The sequence below is a fragment of the Solenopsis invicta genome, chromosome 8 (assembly GCF_016802725.1).
Source record: "Solenopsis invicta isolate M01_SB chromosome 8, UNIL_Sinv_3.0, whole genome shotgun sequence".
Lineage (NCBI taxonomy): Eukaryota > Metazoa > Arthropoda > Insecta > Hymenoptera > Formicidae > Solenopsis > Solenopsis invicta.
The window spans coordinates 8,152,445-8,170,640 of NC_052671.1; the positions used below are offsets into that span (position 1 = coordinate 8,152,445).

At 32.7% G+C, this 18,196-nt stretch overlaps 1 protein-coding gene across 1 annotated transcript; it reads left to right on the forward strand.

The window, feature by feature from the left end:
* Window positions 1-11,146: 11,146 nt before the first annotated feature.
* On the forward strand, window positions 11,147-15,208 carry LOC105208026 (pro-resilin). Its single transcript, XM_026130142.2, has 4 exons — window positions 11,147-11,240; window positions 13,203-13,601; window positions 14,028-14,283; window positions 14,712-15,208. Exons 1-4 carry the CDS (start codon window positions 11,226-11,228, stop codon window positions 14,813-14,815), a joined length of 774 nt encoding a protein of 257 aa, XP_025985927.1. The 5' UTR covers window positions 11,147-11,225; the 3' UTR covers window positions 14,816-15,208.
* The last annotated feature ends 2,988 nt before the right edge of the window (window positions 15,209-18,196 follow it).

Here is an 18,196-nt window from a genome sequence, read left to right on the forward strand (position 1 = left end):
ATGGAATTGATTTAAATTTAATTTTTTAATACTCAATTGTGTAATAGAGTTTATTAAAATTTACTAAAATTTACTAAAATAAAATCGTTATATATAAATGTTTATTTTTATATTATTTAACACGTCTTGTTTAATATTTAAAAATTTTTATTTAAAACATTATCTAAAACAATATTAAACATTAAAAAAAACAAACATTATTAGGAAATATAGAAATGATTTATAGATTTGTAAAAATATGCGCACCTTAATGTGATTTAAGGTCATTAAGTAAAAGCTTATATAAATTATTTCCATATTTTTTAATAATTTTTTTTTTTAATATTTAGTATTATTTTAGATAATGTTTCAACAAATAATGTCTTGTTTTGCTCTTAAGCTCGTTTTATGGGATCTGGAATTTATGAAGTAAGCAATTTTCTGTCAATCTATCTCGTATAATAAGTTTTATGAGTTAAACAAGTCATAAATTATCTAGCAGTGATTATAAATCAATAGTGCATAATCGAATAATATCAGTAATATCATAATATTGTAATTTCACATTTATTATAAATCTAATATTTATTTTAAACAGTCGATTTTTTGATATTGTTTAATAGTGTCTTACTTTCATTTTCATTTTTCTCTTTGTTGCAACGACATCGAATACTTTATGTACTCTTTTGTTTTGTTTTTTTTTAATCATTCTGAAAGATTTCACGTAAACAGTTATTGTTGTACTTTGAAACTCTTGGTAAGAAAAAATCATCGGAGTATCAAATAACTTCTCGACAGCCCTGAAATGCCTTTAGCTTGAATAAGAATGCAAGCACACCTTTAGAAACGAATGTAGGCATAATGGACTCGAAAATAGACGTCGAGTTGAACTACTATTTCATGTTCAGGCACCTTTACGCGAGGCATCCAGACACCAATCCCCCATCCTGACTTACTTCACATACGTGGAATCTTGCTTCTTGAGAGGTGACGTATCCAAGATACATCAGATCTGATGTGGCTTGGCCACGGACTGAAGAAAAGAGGCAGAAGAATAAGCCACGCATACATATCCACGGTGCGCGTGTAGCACATGCAACGAGCCTTCCGCATCGCGTGGAGTATTGCGTAATGCCGTTTATCCCCGATTACAGAGCAGACCGCGCATCCGCGAGCCTTCACTCACAGATGAGTTACGTGGCCACCTATCTGCACCGCGTGCCTACCTGCCGAAGCCGCGGCATTCGGCGCCGATCCATAATTAGTAACAATTATGCCGAGATTAATTAAGCATTCCCGATCGCTGCGCGTCGACGAATCGCGTTGCCGCGCAATTGCGCGTGTTTTCAGCGAAAAGTCATATTGTAAATTTATACGCGATCCACGAGGAATCAAAATCCAAATCTTTAAATGTGGAAGCTCACGGATATAATGTAACATGTACGAGAGTAAATTCTCCAATTTATTACGTTAATATAATTTGTCTACGTTTTTATTATTCATGTCGCTTTTGTATGTATTTGGACAATATCGGTAGGGGGAATGAAAAATTACGTTAGTGTAAAATTTGCATTTTTGCGAAACCGACACGGCGGTTTTAGGCGGCGAAAATAAAAGAATTTAACGAGATTGAACTCTCTTACTCCAACTTTTGTATGCGAATCATTATAACGAAGTAATGTGCGCACAAGTAGGCTGAGGTAGGATGATTGTGATGAATGGAAGGATGGCCCACGCATATGCTGGAATCCGACAGTGTTTGTGAAACAGCTGATTAATGTGGTGATCGATGCGTCCGAATTAACCTTATGACTCGTATCGAATTTTTTCGAGGCCTTGATCCGTCAAATTGTCCCAGGGAGAAAGAACAGACGTTACTTCGCAGTAAAAATTTCAATAAATAAAAAATAAAACACGCATTCAAGGGCCTTAACAATAAAGGTCTGGTAAAAGATAATTTCCAGAAATTATATAATTGTACAGATTCGGCAATTATTAATTTCAGCTTGGCATAGCGTGACGTGCATCGTATCGTAGTATTCTTATTCTCATATAATATAATAAGTCTTATGTAACGCGTAAAATCGCCCAAAATTGTTAAAACGTGCGGCGAAAGGTCATTACGTATTTTCTGGATACTTTGTTCCGCGCTGGCAAAATTCGCAATTTCGACGAAATTACTGCCGGCCGCATGCATATCTGATTTGTAGTAATATACCGAAACGACTTTGCCATAAAGGTACCATCATTATGTTGTAATTACGAGGTCATTACTTGAAAAAGGTACTTGAAGTTCGTGGTGTGCAGTTAAATTCGTGTTTCAGTTCACCAATCATTCACAACTCCGGCAAGTCTGTAAATTGATATTCTTAAAAAGAAAAATTACTTTTTAAAAAAAAAAAGATAAAAAGGCGCAAATTGCGCATTAAAATATACGTTTAAAAAAAGTAAAAACAGGACGTTTCTCTTAAAGCACATAAATGTCATATGTGTATTCATTTTAATGTAAAAAATAATCTGCAATGCGAATATCACATTTGTCGTTTTTTGTAAAAAGTAAAAATATACAAATAAAGGAAAGTCGTGAATATACTAAGCCACCCTTCTTAAAACGGCACCCCCGTATTTTTTGGAAACTGAACTTTGCACTAATAAAATCATGATCTGTTTAAGTAATTGAAGAAATAAAAACCCATAACATAGTTCGTACATTTTCATGGCTTTTTCCTATATAAAATCTGTTAAAAACCAATTTTTGAAAAACAAAAATAAAATTGCACAATTTTCTCTTGCAAATTGCATAATTAAAACAATAATGAGTATATTATTGAAAATATTATTGAAAATAGCTCATTTCACATGTTTGTAGTTTTCCAAAACTGTTTTGTTTATATTTTTCTCTTTCATATTTTCTTCATAATGCACAGTTTGAGACGTAAAATTGCTATAGCGAACCATCTTCTCTGTGAGAACAGACAATAATTATGAAACTTTCAACTACAATATTGACAGATGTTTGATAAATTTTTTCATGTTTTTTTTTAGTAGTTCTTTAATAAGTTTTATAATTCAAGAAGAGTTAAGATATGAACGATATTATACAAGAACAGCACAACCAAGAGAAGTTGCTATATTTTTATGACATTACGGATTTAATTACATTTACATACAATGACATTTAAATAAATATTACCTTCACTGATTCTTATATTGATATCGGTATTATATTGATAGTTTTTAATTTACTTAATTTTACAAAACGCGTAGCAAATTTGGCATTGAGCCGTGTAAGGTAAGACAAGCAATTGAAAATTGCAATATTTCTAGTATGTAATGTTCAACAACAGAAAGTATTTATATCGTATGAATTAGAAATTCAAACGGAGTAAAAGATATTTTCACTAATGCGCGATATGGATAACAGATATAATAACAACCGCAGCAACGTGCATATTAGCAAGATTAGTATGGGTGTTACTTCACATTGTGTTTACCATAGAGATCTTTCTAAGTACATAGCACAGTATAATGATAGTAATAATATTCGTAAATCATCATCCATTAGGCTCTGTATTATGCAGCGCATAAGATAGCGTGCTTATTGAATTCATGAATTCGCGAACCGTATCATTAGAAGAAAAGTATCTTATACCTTATGTATCTACTGTAATATACTCTTCCATAATGATATTGTTCGAACGAAAAGGAAATTAAATGCTGACAATTACCAGAAACATAAAAGCAATAATTACTCCATTGACGCGAGCGCTAAATTAATAAATCTCGCCAGATAAACACATTGAAATTTATTATAGATAATGTTGCTTCCGACAGTAAAGATACTTCCGACTTGCTGAAATATATTTTTATCGATTGATCAATTTTAAATTCTTTTTTTTTTACTTATTGCTGCATCGTATTATGACAGCAAAAGTGAAAAATTATGTAAATTATTATATAAATAATTATGTAAATAATTTATATATAAAAGTAAAAGAATTCTCTCGTTAAAATTTTCTGCCCTATTATCTCTCCTACATTAAATTTATGTATAATTTAATCTGCACGTTTCTTATGTTCCCAGAAAAAATAAATAATATGAGTTGATCATGAGTTGAGATGAAAAGAAAATCTTTGGATTTTACCAATCCATAATCAAACGTGTAAAATATTTAAAAAATTAATATGTTCAACGCCACACTATGATTTTTAAAAAATCACCTAATTTTTGTAATTGACATCTGTAATTGACATTTGCAAGTGACGTAATTCAATATAGCTGCAATAAGGAAACAGAAGTCAAAGTCTCGAATTAGCGAGTGCACGTAATAAATAATAACCCATTGAGCATAAAGTCATTCCTACCATGTTATTACAATGATATTCAATAACATGGAACGTTTTTCAAATATGTCGTATTTAATGTTGAATACAATATCAATATAAACAAACTTAGACTTGGAGATGATATTTTTCAAATACTTCAACATTCGAAAGAAAACATAAAAAATTAGAAATCTTTTTAAAATGTTTATACAATATTATTTTAAAAATACATATAAAATCAACAAATGTTTCTTGCTTACTGGAAAATATTATTGTATCGAGATGCCAATGCGGAATTGATGATACCATGATGAACTGATGCTATGCGGAACCGAAAATGTTACGTTGCCAAGTACAAGTATGTATGTAGTTAAAGGAGATTAAAGATATCGACAGCAATTAATCTGAAAGGCACATGCAACATTCTCGATCGGGACGCCCGTGTAAAATATTATATAAATCGTGGTACACGCCATTTCTATTAAAATTAACACATAGAAAGTAAATTAAGATTTTATCATTCAGTCAATTTTCAGGCTATTTTATTTCAATAAAAATATAATAAAATAGACTTTGATAATAGATAACGGCTCTTGTCAATTAAAAGAAATAGAAATCATCCATAAAAACGCCAGTAACCGGAAAAACAGAAATAATCTAAAATCTCCTTTTCTGGCAGTTGAATTATCATAATCCAAGCAAACATCGTACTATACATCGCATATTACGTCCGCGTAATTACTACTGTACTAATCATATCGTCGTGAAAACGATGTTATTTTAATAACGCTCTCAGCAGGTATACCAGATTGTTTATTAAACTCGCACGTGTTTACCGCGAGCGTAGGCCTGAGAATCTCGTACGTATGCACAATCGACAAGCGGCGTTTCGTTTCGCGCTCGTTATGATGCATCTTCGGAGCATTCTCGTAACAGCGTGGCCAATCGCATACCGGGGCACGTATAAGGAACCCGGCGTCGAAAAAGGGATCAGGCAGCCGCTTCGCGCGTGATACGTCAATTTATCTGCCGGCAGCTAAAATCGCGTTGCGCGATACACGTAATATTTATTCTCCGTGACGAGTATCTGCACGCGCAACCAGACAGAATATCTTTGTACCCTCCCGCTCCCCAAACCTCCCCGCTATACAGATACAGGGCGAATTTTATACCGCGCAGCGCGCGGTCTTGTAGCAGCTCGCTACGGCTGATTTCGCAGATGCGGTAAAGTTGCACCACCTTCAACATATAACATTGACAACAACGAGCGATACCGACTCTGCCTAACAAATGAAACGCTGAGAATGAGATAGGTCATTGTAGACCCTGAACCAGACTCACAAAGGACCGACTAAGTCAATACACTTTGCCAAGACGTGTTTCTTAGCTGTCTCTATAAGAACTCCGTCCGGAGTAGAGTGCTTGCCCAACGTGTAATGTTGAAACGACATTGAATAATACTAATGATATGGATTGAATGATATTGAATAATGTTGCCGATGTTATTTTGCGCATAATAGAGAATATCGAAATGCATGCAAAATATCGGCGAAATAAATCGATAAGGATCGAAATATCTGTGCCAAACGCGCGCGACTCGCTTTCCCATGTAATTTCCTTTGCATTTGCAACCCGTTTCGCAATTTTTTATATGAAATGTCTGATTCTTTACGTCATATTTCTTGGGGCGCTAAATATCTGAATTACGATGTGTCTCCATTTGTCTGAGAGCTCTTAAACAAATTAATTAACCCGAGTGAGGGTTAATATTTTTCGTAATAAATTATTTACAGTTTTTAAGATGCAAGTACTATTATCATTATTAAATTAACGATCAATTTGATTTGCGATATTATTCCTAGTTTTAATTTAGAATTGAATTTAAAAACCGACGGTGTTCGGCGTGCAGTTTATAAAAACATTGAAAATGTTTTTACCAGATTGGATAATAACTCATCACAAAATTAAAAGTTAAATAATGAAAATTTTTAATAACCCAAATTTTAAGTTTAACTAATTATTGTTGCAACACATAAATTTTAATTTATTAACTTTCTTCCTAAATTAAAAATTTGCCTACGTAAAAGAAAAAAAATTATTAAAAAATGCAGTTCCACATAAAATGTTTCTTTATTATTTTATGTAAACTTAATTTACAAATAAAATATTAAATTTATTCAATGATCTGTATTATTGTTTTAAATAATCTAACTTATAAATTTCTAATTTATAAATATAAATAATATTCTTCAAAATTAACTTTAAATTTAACTTGAGTTAATAAAATTGTCTGGAAAGAACTCGATATTGTTTAACTGACTCACATGAAAAACACCTTAGGTCAAAATGTTGGAAACAAGTTTAAATCAGTAAACAATTTGCCAGTTTGTCAACTAAATTTAAAATTATTATTAATATAATCATAACTTTTAAGTAGTTAGTTCTTTGTTCATGTAACTATTTTTCTGCTTTGGCAACAAATAAAAAACAGTGATAATTGATGCTACCGAGAAAAGGTTTTAAATATTAAAATACTACTATCTATAAGCATGGGGTTCTTTATACCATCTAAAACTATAAGAAATTAATAAATTTCCAATCAATACTAAACATCAATTATATTATATTTATATCTATGTTGAAATTTCGCACTCAAAAATGTAAATATAATATAACACGTGTTGTTATATCACATTTACATTACTGAGTGCGAGATTTTAACTGATGGTCCCAGTGCCAACTGGGTTGTATATTTATAGATACAAAAATTGCAATAATATTTTATAGCCATGGCTGCAATGAGAACGAAGGAATTAAATTCTCGAATTTTCTCGTACAAGCGTTAATCGAGCAATTGGTTTCATCTAAACGGCTGCAAAATCCCGGAATCTTCGTTAACGATCGGCGATGCACATTGCATCGATCGATTCGCAAATATATACCGGGAATATCGTAAAATTAATCGCGAAAATGAATCGCCGTATTGAGTCGTCACTCGCACTCGCGGCTCGGGTGACGTCGGATTACTCGTAAATTTGTTAAACGTTTGCATAAGTCGTCGCCACCGAGATTTATGCTTTGCGCTTCTACTATACATCTCTCGCGGATCGCGGGCGAGCAAGCGCCTCGCGCGATCTAAGCGGCGCGCCGCGCCGCGCGAAGACGTGCGCGCACACCGAATAGATCGGATTTATATCCCACACACTCATCCTCGCGTCGCGTCTCTCCGTACCAACACTCCGATTACCGGCAGGCGTATTTCTTCACATCCACCTTTCATTCGTAACTACAAACTCGGTAATTGGTTCGATACACTTCGGGATGAGATCAGCGAGCGCGCGCGCGCGAGGCGCCTTTTTTTCATCCGATCAGACGGTTCGAAAGTGCGGCGTCGGATTTCGAAGGCCGTCTCCTCGGAATCGAACTGGCCGGCTAGGGAGGTAAGGGAGGTAAGGGGCGGCCGGTAGATCTATAGCGCTTCCCTGGCGGATGAGAAAATGTGTCGAGGATCGCGGGGAGCCCGCCGGCAGATGCGGCACCAGCGAATTTTCCTAGAGCTGCCTCCGCCGCCGCCGCGGCACTGTGCAATCGCATTCTTGCTCGCGCGCGTGCAACGCGTCGGACGCGTTCTCGGCCGCCACGTGCCTAGGATTCTTTTTATTGCGCGCAGAGAGCACGATGTCGAAAATGTATATGTCCGTGCCGACGGAGGCCGATTGCCCAATCGTCCGACGATGATTCGCGATAGTTTGGAGAAGCTCACGCTCGCCTCGCGCGCGGAAATGTTTTCTTCTTTTTTCTTCTCTTTTTTCGGCCTATTACCTTCTGACAAGTTGATTTAAGGATGTTTTGGCTATGCAATACGAGCTACAAGTGTTATCGAAATTTCAAACCTAATCCCCTGTGGCCTACAGCGTAGAATATTGCACAATATCTCAATATTGCTATAACATTGTTGAAATATTCTGCAATATTCTGTGCTATAGGGAAAAGCTTCTCTAGGTTTACTCTTTTCCTTGCTAATAGACAATACAAAATTTTGATCGCAAATGCTCGAATTCTGGTCCTTGCAAAATAGCTTCAAAGAAGAAGACAATGAAAAATTTGATTTATAATGATTTTTGCAGCAAAAATTATTATATTTCACTGCAGTTTTAAATAAGTAACTCTTAAATGAGTAAGTGAATCTAAATAAATTTTTGTACGCATATTTGTTAAAGTTTTATTAGTATATATATATAAATTTTGATTTAATTGATAATGCTACTTCTCAAATTTGCAAATAAGTACAGCAAAACGCGATTTTACATGAGAATTAGAAATAAAAAAGTTAAATAACTTTTAAATCAACAAGTAAATTGTGCTCAAATTTTACAGATACTCAAACGTAATACTAAAATATTCTATAAAATTTTTATATTTTTGGTAATGTTTTGAGATATGACTCATACACCATTAATTATATCCTTTTGATTTTACGTGTGTAATATGTTTGAAAGTCTACAGGAATGCCGACGCTTACATTCTTTTTTTTTAGCGGATATGTATCTCTGCGTAATATATTTTACATAGAAATTATTCCTAACAAAACCGTGTTATCGATAAATTATTATGGAAATTTAAACGTGTACAATTTTAAGCTCTAATTTTATATGGAAATGATAGCATTAGCTTGAGATATGTTCCTAACTTTGTGCCTTTTATTACACAAACGTTAAAGTTACGCTCTAATCAATTCTCCTTATAATATATCCCTTTACAATTCCCTCTAATAGCCGTGCAAAATTCTTATTCTATACATAAGAAAATGCTCGAGTAATCATAATTGCAAATATAAAATATGTCATACCTTTCACTTTTTTCGCATGACTTTTTTCACGCCCAAACTATCGATTCCAATCAATTGACATATAACATACATCCAATATAAAAAAGTAATATGACGTTATATTATCAAATATAACGCGTCGTATTATTTATAACATAATATAAAATTCCAATTCCGCTCAAAAGTGTTAGGTATCTATAGCAGCGCTCAAAAATATTTTGCAGATTTCAAAATTCCTAATATTCAAATAAAAAGATTTTCAAGTTAAGAAAATTCATTGATAAGTCAAAAATTATATATTTTAATATTTTTTCTTAACAAAATAAACTTTATATATCTCGAATATTTGAATAACAATCATTTTGAAAAAAAACTATTTTGAAGAATAACTATTTTTTTTTTATTCCCTACAAATTACTTTCAAGCGCTATTGTATATTTTTTTCATTAACTTTATTATTTCCTCTTACTTACTAGTGTCATGTATAAATTTAAAAAATTCTTGAAACATAAGATGATTCACAATTTAATTTGTTTAAATCCCTCTAGTTAATATTTAAAATATATAAGATGCCTAATATTTTTTGTATAATGAAAATTTTAATTATATGTAATATCAATTACGTTTGTAATAATTAAGGTTTTCTTATTCAAACCTCAAATATATAAATATGTTACAGTTTTTTTAGAAAATGAATTCAATCAGTAGTTAAGAAAAACTTCGGGCTTACAATAGTACAAAAAGCAAGTTACCAATTCCGTTTATTTATTTATGCCGAAAAAAATGAAAACAATGAAAAATTATTTCAAACTATATCTTTCCTAATATAAGAGAACCAATTGTGAAGTTTTATTTAAATAAATCAAGTATTGCAATAAAGAAAGGAAAAAATCTAATTCAAAGGAAAGATAAGTTTTCCGAGTGTTCTAAAATTTCGTATTAATGTTCTTCAGCTTAAAAGAATGTAGAGTGAAAAATCGTAGAAAAATCACTCAAAAAATTGCACGGGTTCAATTCTCATTTTAAAGTAACGTTTCGCTCAATCAGATTTAGAGAGTAATTAATAATAATTTATTATAATAAAATTATTTATAAATCAATGTATATAGAGATAGAGTACATTGACTCATATTTAAAACAGTGAGCCACAGTGACAAGTGTGTGAACATTCAATTACAATTTATGTAACAAACTGTAACAAAACACTTTGCATTTAAAATTTCTATATTGAAGCAAGTTACATTTAAAATTATTGTTCTGTAACAGCATTTTGCTATTCGATCTTCGCAAAATAAGTTTAAAAATATACAATTGTATATATCTTTACAATTATACATATCTACGATTTGTTTTTTATTTCTATTACGTTTACATTAATTTAATATCAAATTTGTTGTGTAACTTACAGCGTGATACGTGCCAATGTATCCTTTCGTCGATCAAGTTTGCTACAATCCAGCATGTTCGTATTTTACTTATTACAAAGAAATTATTATATCATGTACAGAATCATTCCTGACATGGAAGCAAAATTCTCTCTATCATATTAATACAGTTTAATCATAATAATAAATTGTTTAAAATGTCGAATACCAAAATTGTGAAAACTGTAAATACCAAAAACCTGTGAACCTCGCTCTCCCCTAATGTTCTAGACGTTCTGAGCAGTGTGTTTCATTAATTTAACATTCAGTCACGCTAATCCGTTGATTCGGATTTTTTCGACACGCATTTCTGCGTGTCGGAAATCGATTTCTACGCGATGCTCCCGGACGCAAATATGTTCTACCGTGCAAGATAACCCGATCGAGAAACCGAAAGTCACGTGCGTAGCTCCAATTAAAATTTTAAAGCTATTTCAGTCATCAACGGGCTATCTATTCCCATAATGCATCACACGGAGTGAAGGGAAGATGCGCACCTCTCCGCCTCCCACACCCTCCCACAGAGTGCGGTCGGTCATTCTAACACGCCAGTTATTACATGGATATGCAGTACGAAGGATAAACTGTAACAAAGGGTTTGCGTAGTATATAAACTCCTCGGAGAATCATCTTCTCAGTTCGCTTCGTGTCTTCGGTCCTACAGCAATATGAATTGCCACCAGGTAGGCCACCAGATAGTATCGTGGGCGGACCATTTTTTCGCGAAATGCACTAGTCCGCTAACGTGTTTTACAATAAGTAATTTAATAATCCGAATAAATGTATTCTTGTAAATGTTTCTAACAATAAATTTTATTATAGAAGTTTACTTATCAGAACTTACTTTTCCTAACAGCACAGATCTCATGCCCGTGGTATGCCCGTGGTATGCCCGTGGGAATCCCTGGGATGTCCCTGGGACATCCCCTGGGCGTCCCACGGGTGTCCCGTAGACGTCCCAGGCTGGAAAGTGTGCTGTTAGAGTTGTTCTGTACTCTCTAAATTCTTTGGAGTGGAATCCCACTCTAAAAGTGTAAAAATCCTGCCAGTCTTGATAAAGAGTGGCAGTATTTTCACACTTTTAAAGTGGAATTTCACTCTTTTAGATGAAATCCCACTCTAAAGAATTTAGAGAATATCATATCAATTTTTATCGTTTATTACTATATTATTAAATTATTTTATTTATTTTTACATTTGTTTTTTTTTTTTATATGAAAGCTTAGAATATTTAAAAAAAAATTATTTCCTTTATTAGAGGATTATTTTGACTAAGAATCATTAAAATGTGTCATCGGGACCAGAAAATTTATGATATATCTTCAATGACTTTTAATACTATTCCCCTAATTTATTCGACAATTATAAATTATAAAATACCTCAAAGATAGTAATTTTTATTACGTTTCGTTATTTTGATAAACAATAGAAAATTCAAAGACAGCTCTTCTCTTTCTCGCATATAAAAAAAAAAGTACTAATCAAAGGCTCTTTATAATCGATCATTTAGCCAACATCTCTAGTATCTATAAGTTGTTATATAGCTGCCTTTCTCTCTTATTATTCTTACGAACAAAATATCTTTGATAAAGCATGAATGAACAAGCAATCGTAACAGACAGCTTTTAAGTTTGCTTGATAGAAGAAAATGGAAGTAGTTATAACAGGAATAAATTGCAACAGTGATCGCTAATCTGGAATCTTATAACGCCTGTGATGCGCCTATGCAACACGCGATTTGCAATTATCTTCCATTGTGCCAGCGATGACTCTCAGCTTGGTGACAACGCGTCACAGCCGTGAAAGGTGCGACATTTATGACAAATGTTGCAATTTATCCCGGTCACAAATACAGTTCTTTTCTTTTCTTACATACCGCAATAAACGTTGGGACAAAAGTCGATTAAGAAATTTAATAATCAGGTGAATAAACTAAACTGAGAGATGAAGTTTAAGATAAGAGTAAAGAAAAATATCTCCCTATGTATAAATGTATGTGAGTTATGTAAACAAATATGTGAATAGGCACGTTCATGTATAATTGGTAATAATATGATAAAATCCTTTTCTATAACAAGTAGTGTAATAGTGTAATCGAGATTCCGCGTCGATAGAGCGGTATGGTTTTCCCTCACTACGTGATGTCAAACATATAACCGCATATAACGGAGGGATGCCTGATTGTGCCCCACTTTCCCTCAGTAACGCGCGATTATCGCAGCGGACACCGCAATGTCCACCATCTCGGTCCCGCAATACGTCTCGGTCATATCTGACCCATCGGCTTACACGCTCTTCCTTCGGAATAAAAAGTTCCAGTGAGTCTTCCAAACCGGAAGTCAATGATATAATCATTCTCTAGCAATTTCGTAATACGCAAACAACTTGTCATCACTTCTAATGACTTTATGATCAAACGTTATTAATTTTTTCACAAAAAAAGTACTTTAAATTAAATATTATTAATTTCATCGAGAAATATCGCATTGATCCTAATTGAACTGCCTTTATTATCGGCACAAATGTATTTTCGAGCAAAAATGCGTAGTAAATATGCTTATATATTAATGAGGTTTCGTTATATAATTGTAATTCACTTACCCCGATCTCGTCGAAAAGCCACAGAATGTCTTCTCTGATTGCAGTTGGCCAAGCTGGTCTTGGTGCTGTCCTGCCTCGGCAGCGATGTCCTGGCGGGTCTCCTGCCGGCTAGTGGCGCAGGGGGTGGTGCTGGGGGATATCAGTACAACCGACCGGGCGGTGGTGGATTTGGTGGAGGATACGCAGGTGATACCGGTTTCGGGGGTGGCAGCCGCGGTGGCGACTTTGGCATCAGCAGCTACAGAGGAAGACCCGGCCAAGCTTACGGTCCACCCGGAAGTGGCGGCGACTCTTTTGGCAGACCGGGTGCAGCTGGATTTGGAGGACAATCGTCGTATAGACATCCGCAATTCGGTGAGAGTGGCAGTGGTGGATACCAAGACGGTGGTGCCGGAAGATACCAACAAGGAGGATATGGATATGGTGGACGCGACGGCGGAAGGGTACAATTATTTTTTATGTGTTTTTCATTCTTCAAATGGATAATCTAAAATAATAAGAAATTATATATATTTTTTTTTTATTTATTTATTAAATATAGGATTAAATATAGGATATATTTAGGATATATAACAGAACATATAAAAAGAATGCTGCTCTTTCAAAAAAATATTGTCATCAAATTTTATCTTGTATTATTATATATTAACGTGTCAGATTAATTGTATATATTTAAAATTTAGAAGAAAAGATATTTTGCAAAGTAGTGCAGACTCAAAAATGTTTTTATTTAACAAAGCTTGAAAATTTAAATTTTTATTTGCGCATATTTTTTATTATAGATTTATGAATTAAATATTATGTTTGTTTCTCACCATTTTTTCGTTTGTTATATAAACGATGATAGTTTATTAAGCATTATTTCGTAGCCGCAGCCGTACAGCTTCCAATACGAGGTCGTCGATCCGCCAAGTGGTAACGATTACTCTCATCGCCAGAGCAGCGACGGTAATGTCGTTCAAGGAGAGTACAGAGTCTTGTTGCCGGACTCGAGGACGCAGATCGTTCGGTATATGGCTGATGACGCGAATGGATACAACGCAGAGGTTCAATACGAAGGACAGGCTCGTGGTGGATACGGAGGATATGGAGGAGGAGGACATCAAGGCGGCGGTTATCAAGGAGGTCAGTATATCCTTCGCACAAAATGCAATGATATGAGACAATGAATTCAAATATACGGGCACAAAATCACATTAATAATTGCGCATTTTTAAATCACAAAAGAAAAGACAATGCAATGTCAAACATAAAAAAGTTCAACATGTAAGATTGGAAATTAGATCATTTAACTAATTAATTAAAAATTATTGATACATATATCAAATAGCATAAAATTATGTAAATCACATATAAATTTGAAAAAAATTGAAGTAAAATTAATTAATTTAAAATTATTAACAATACACAAAATTAACTATAAATAATTAAATATTATAATTATAAATTCAAAAGCAGCTTTGTTTAGATGTCCACATTTCACATTGTAGAAATTAATAATTTTTTGACTAGAAGAGAAAAAATTTATTATAACTCTATATATATCATCATAGGCAGAGGCGGCGGTTTCGGCGGACACGGTGGTAGTTTTGGAGGCGGCTTCGGTAGCGACGGTGCCAGCAATCAATATTTGCCACCGCACAATTATCACAAATAATTGTCGTCGACATGAAGCTACCTTACCAAAATACGGCATGTACCGCATGCATCTCCGGCGACAATCATCACGGACCTCCCTCGTTTACGGCTTTTATTCTAAATACAATAATCCTTCGCTCACACACATGAGACACGAACTCTCTCCCGATCACCTATGCATCCCTGTGCATCCACAAATCACTCTTTCACCCATATTTAACGACTACACAAGAACTAATTAAGGATAACTTGCATATGCATGCATGAGTGTATGTATTTATATATATGATATATATAATTTTGTACATGATAACTGTATTATCAAACATACGCTTGTATCTTCCGCTAAGCGATTATCAAACTCTTATGTACGTATTTATACGAGCTTGTAGTAAAACATGAATGTAAAGTACTCTTTCTACTTTATATTGTTTTCCCAATTTATCCTCAATCTATGCTTTAATCAAATCATTAGTCAAATAAAATTTTCGTTCGACATTTTATTTTGAACAATTGCCCGAAGAGTGTCAACATTTATAACGGTATTTTAACTACTCAGATTGTTATATACAGCACAGAACATTTAAGCAATATATCAGAAAATTTATTGCTGAAATATTGTTGAAAATATTGTTGCATCATTGCTGGAATAATCTGCGGAGCATACACAAACACAATATGTGTTGTGTGTATGAGTAATATTTTGTACAAAAAACACAATTTCTGTAAACACAATTTTGAATAATTTAAGATTACTTAACCAAAAAGTTGAATCTTTCTGAGATCATACTCATTGAAAATTTTATTCAGTATCCTAAAAGCAATCACATATAAAAAATTTAGCCAATTTGATAGAAGCCATTTTTTCCATATAAAGCGTGCGGGCTCCTTTATAAATAAAATTATTTATCTACTTATTTATTAATTCATTTATTTATTAATACGAAAAATTAGAATAAATCGAGAGAATGTACAGTAAGCGCGAGGAGCTCCATTTCTGCATTCTTTGGCTGGGCGTCAATCTAATTAATCAATTTAATCGTTAATAAATCGGTTAATAATGTCAAAATTGAAAAAGAATTAGTTCAAAACTTTTAGTTTAAAATTCCATCTTTGTTCATTCCCTGAAATATTGATTTATTAAGAGTTATGGGACACCTTATATACTACATCAAAATGGCAGTTTTAATATCTTGTGATAAACATCTAATATTTTTTATAAGACGTTCGTAATGATTCTTCGCATAATATCCAATGCAAACAATTATTATAAAATATATTGAATAAAACCGTTTGTTCTATCTAATGACTGCCAAATTTAACAACACTGAAATTTTCAAACTGTCGAAATAGAGAGGTACTTTGTAATTCTTAAAATATTAAAAATGTAAACATAACGCGAACTAATCAATTCTAGAGATCCTCAAATAAGAGATTAGACACCGTATCCTAAATATAGAGAAATGTGTAACTTAAAATGAGAAGCATTTATAAAATAAAATAGATCTATCTCACTGGGGTTGATTGAGAGCTCTAAATGTGGAGAGAATATATATACATGATTTTTAAAATGTTATACATGAAATCATAAAAACTTTGAATTTACAAACAGATACTCTTTCGATGATATTTATATCGCAAAATTAGAAAAATTATAAACTGGTTTCATTATTTGATCTTGAATCATTTCGGCGATGATACTTTCGTAATTTTACACTCTAACAATATTAACAATAACTAACAATATCAGTTCATACGTAGTTTTTCCGTACGGAGAATTATTATTAGACATTATTTAAAATTTTATTCAAATAATATACACTATATACTTATAATTTTTATTCTGCATCGTTACATAATGTGAAAGTGCAAGATTTAGCAGTATCCTGGTGAGTAATGAAGATCGTTTTAAACTTGACATTGCTCTTTAAAGTTACACTCATTCTTCTGGTATTTTAGAGTTTAATGCGTTTTTAATCCATCTGGCCTACTAACTTTAAAAAAATAAATATTTTATTTAGATCTATTGATTGACCATAGACTATTACTCTCTCGCACTTCATGGAATACGATTTTTAATCAATTTAATTGAAAATGATTAAAATAAATCTAAACACGTTCAGCAGGAAATTAATTCTAATTGGTGCATCCGTTTTTAATTATGATATGTGTAAAATTACTCAATAAATTTGTTGGATTTTCGTAAATTGCTTGTACACTAAGTTCCACCTTGATACATTTTCCCCTTTTTACATTACTTTTCGTTATCTCATTCTAATATGTCTATCTCATGTTATCTTAAGCATTTTTAACATCATGGTGAATCAGTTAAGTTGTTTAAACGTGATATCCAATCTTACTGGAGGATCTCAAATTCCATTTAAGAAAAAGAAATAGAAATTTAGTGTACCATAGAGAATAAATCAAGAAACACAGTAGTAGTAGTAGTGGTAGTGATAGTGATAGTGGTAGTGGTAGTGGTAGTGGTAGTGGTAGTGGTAGTGGTAGTGGTAGTGGTAGTGGTAGTGATAGTGGTAGTGGTAGTGGTAATGGTAGTGGTAGTGGTAATGGTAGCGGTAGTGATAGTGATAGTAGTAGTAGTAGTAGCTTCAAGTAAACGCTTCAAATAGGGCTTATTAAAAATAATTAAATCTAAATAATTAAACAAAGACACAATTAAAAGTCAAGAAGATTTTAAAGCATATAGGTATCATCTATTTTTATACATTTTTAATAGTTTCTGATTTAATTCTTTGTATACATAAAAAAAAACTTCCTAGTATTTATAACAAATAGCAATAATGACGAACCAATTTCAATAATTTCTGAAAAAAATTTAATGTAAAGACAATTTTGAAAATAATATTAAAATATCAAAATTAAAAATTAAAGAAGAAATTACAGTACAATATAACATTCTTGAATTACTGTAATTATTTAATATATTTAACATGTAACGTTTATATATTGTTCATTAACCCTAACTCCCCACACCTATTTTTGATTATCTTCTTCCTCACCTATGAGTTTATAGGACTCTGTAACTTTAAGGACCCTGTGCAACATTTCTGAACAAACAGCATATTTTTTAGCTCATAATATATAAAATCAATACCTGAAAGTCTGATAAAGATGCTAAACGAGATCTGAATCAAAAATATTTTATTCTCAAGTAATTAAAAAAAAATTGCGTTGCACAAAATCGCAAAAACATGAGTACTCGCATAGGGTCCATTAGACCCATGTGTAAGGAGGATTAAACATAGTAAACATGTAAAATTTTTATTTACTTTTTCATAGTAATTTATAATTAATAAATTTGTATTTTATATTTAATAAACTTGAGTACTAAATCTAAATTGAAATTTAATGAAGCTTTCCTATTTATTTTAATACATAA

Coding starts and splice junctions, on each gene's coding strand:
- LOC105208026 (XM_026130142.2), top strand. Junction 13,602..14,027: donor GTGGACGCGACGGCGGAAGG/GTACAATTATTT, acceptor ATTATTTCGTAG/CCGCAGCCGTACAGCTTCCA. Junction 14,284..14,711: donor AGGCGGCGGTTATCAAGGAG/GTCAGTATATCC, acceptor ATATCATCATAG/GCAGAGGCGGCGGTTTCGGC.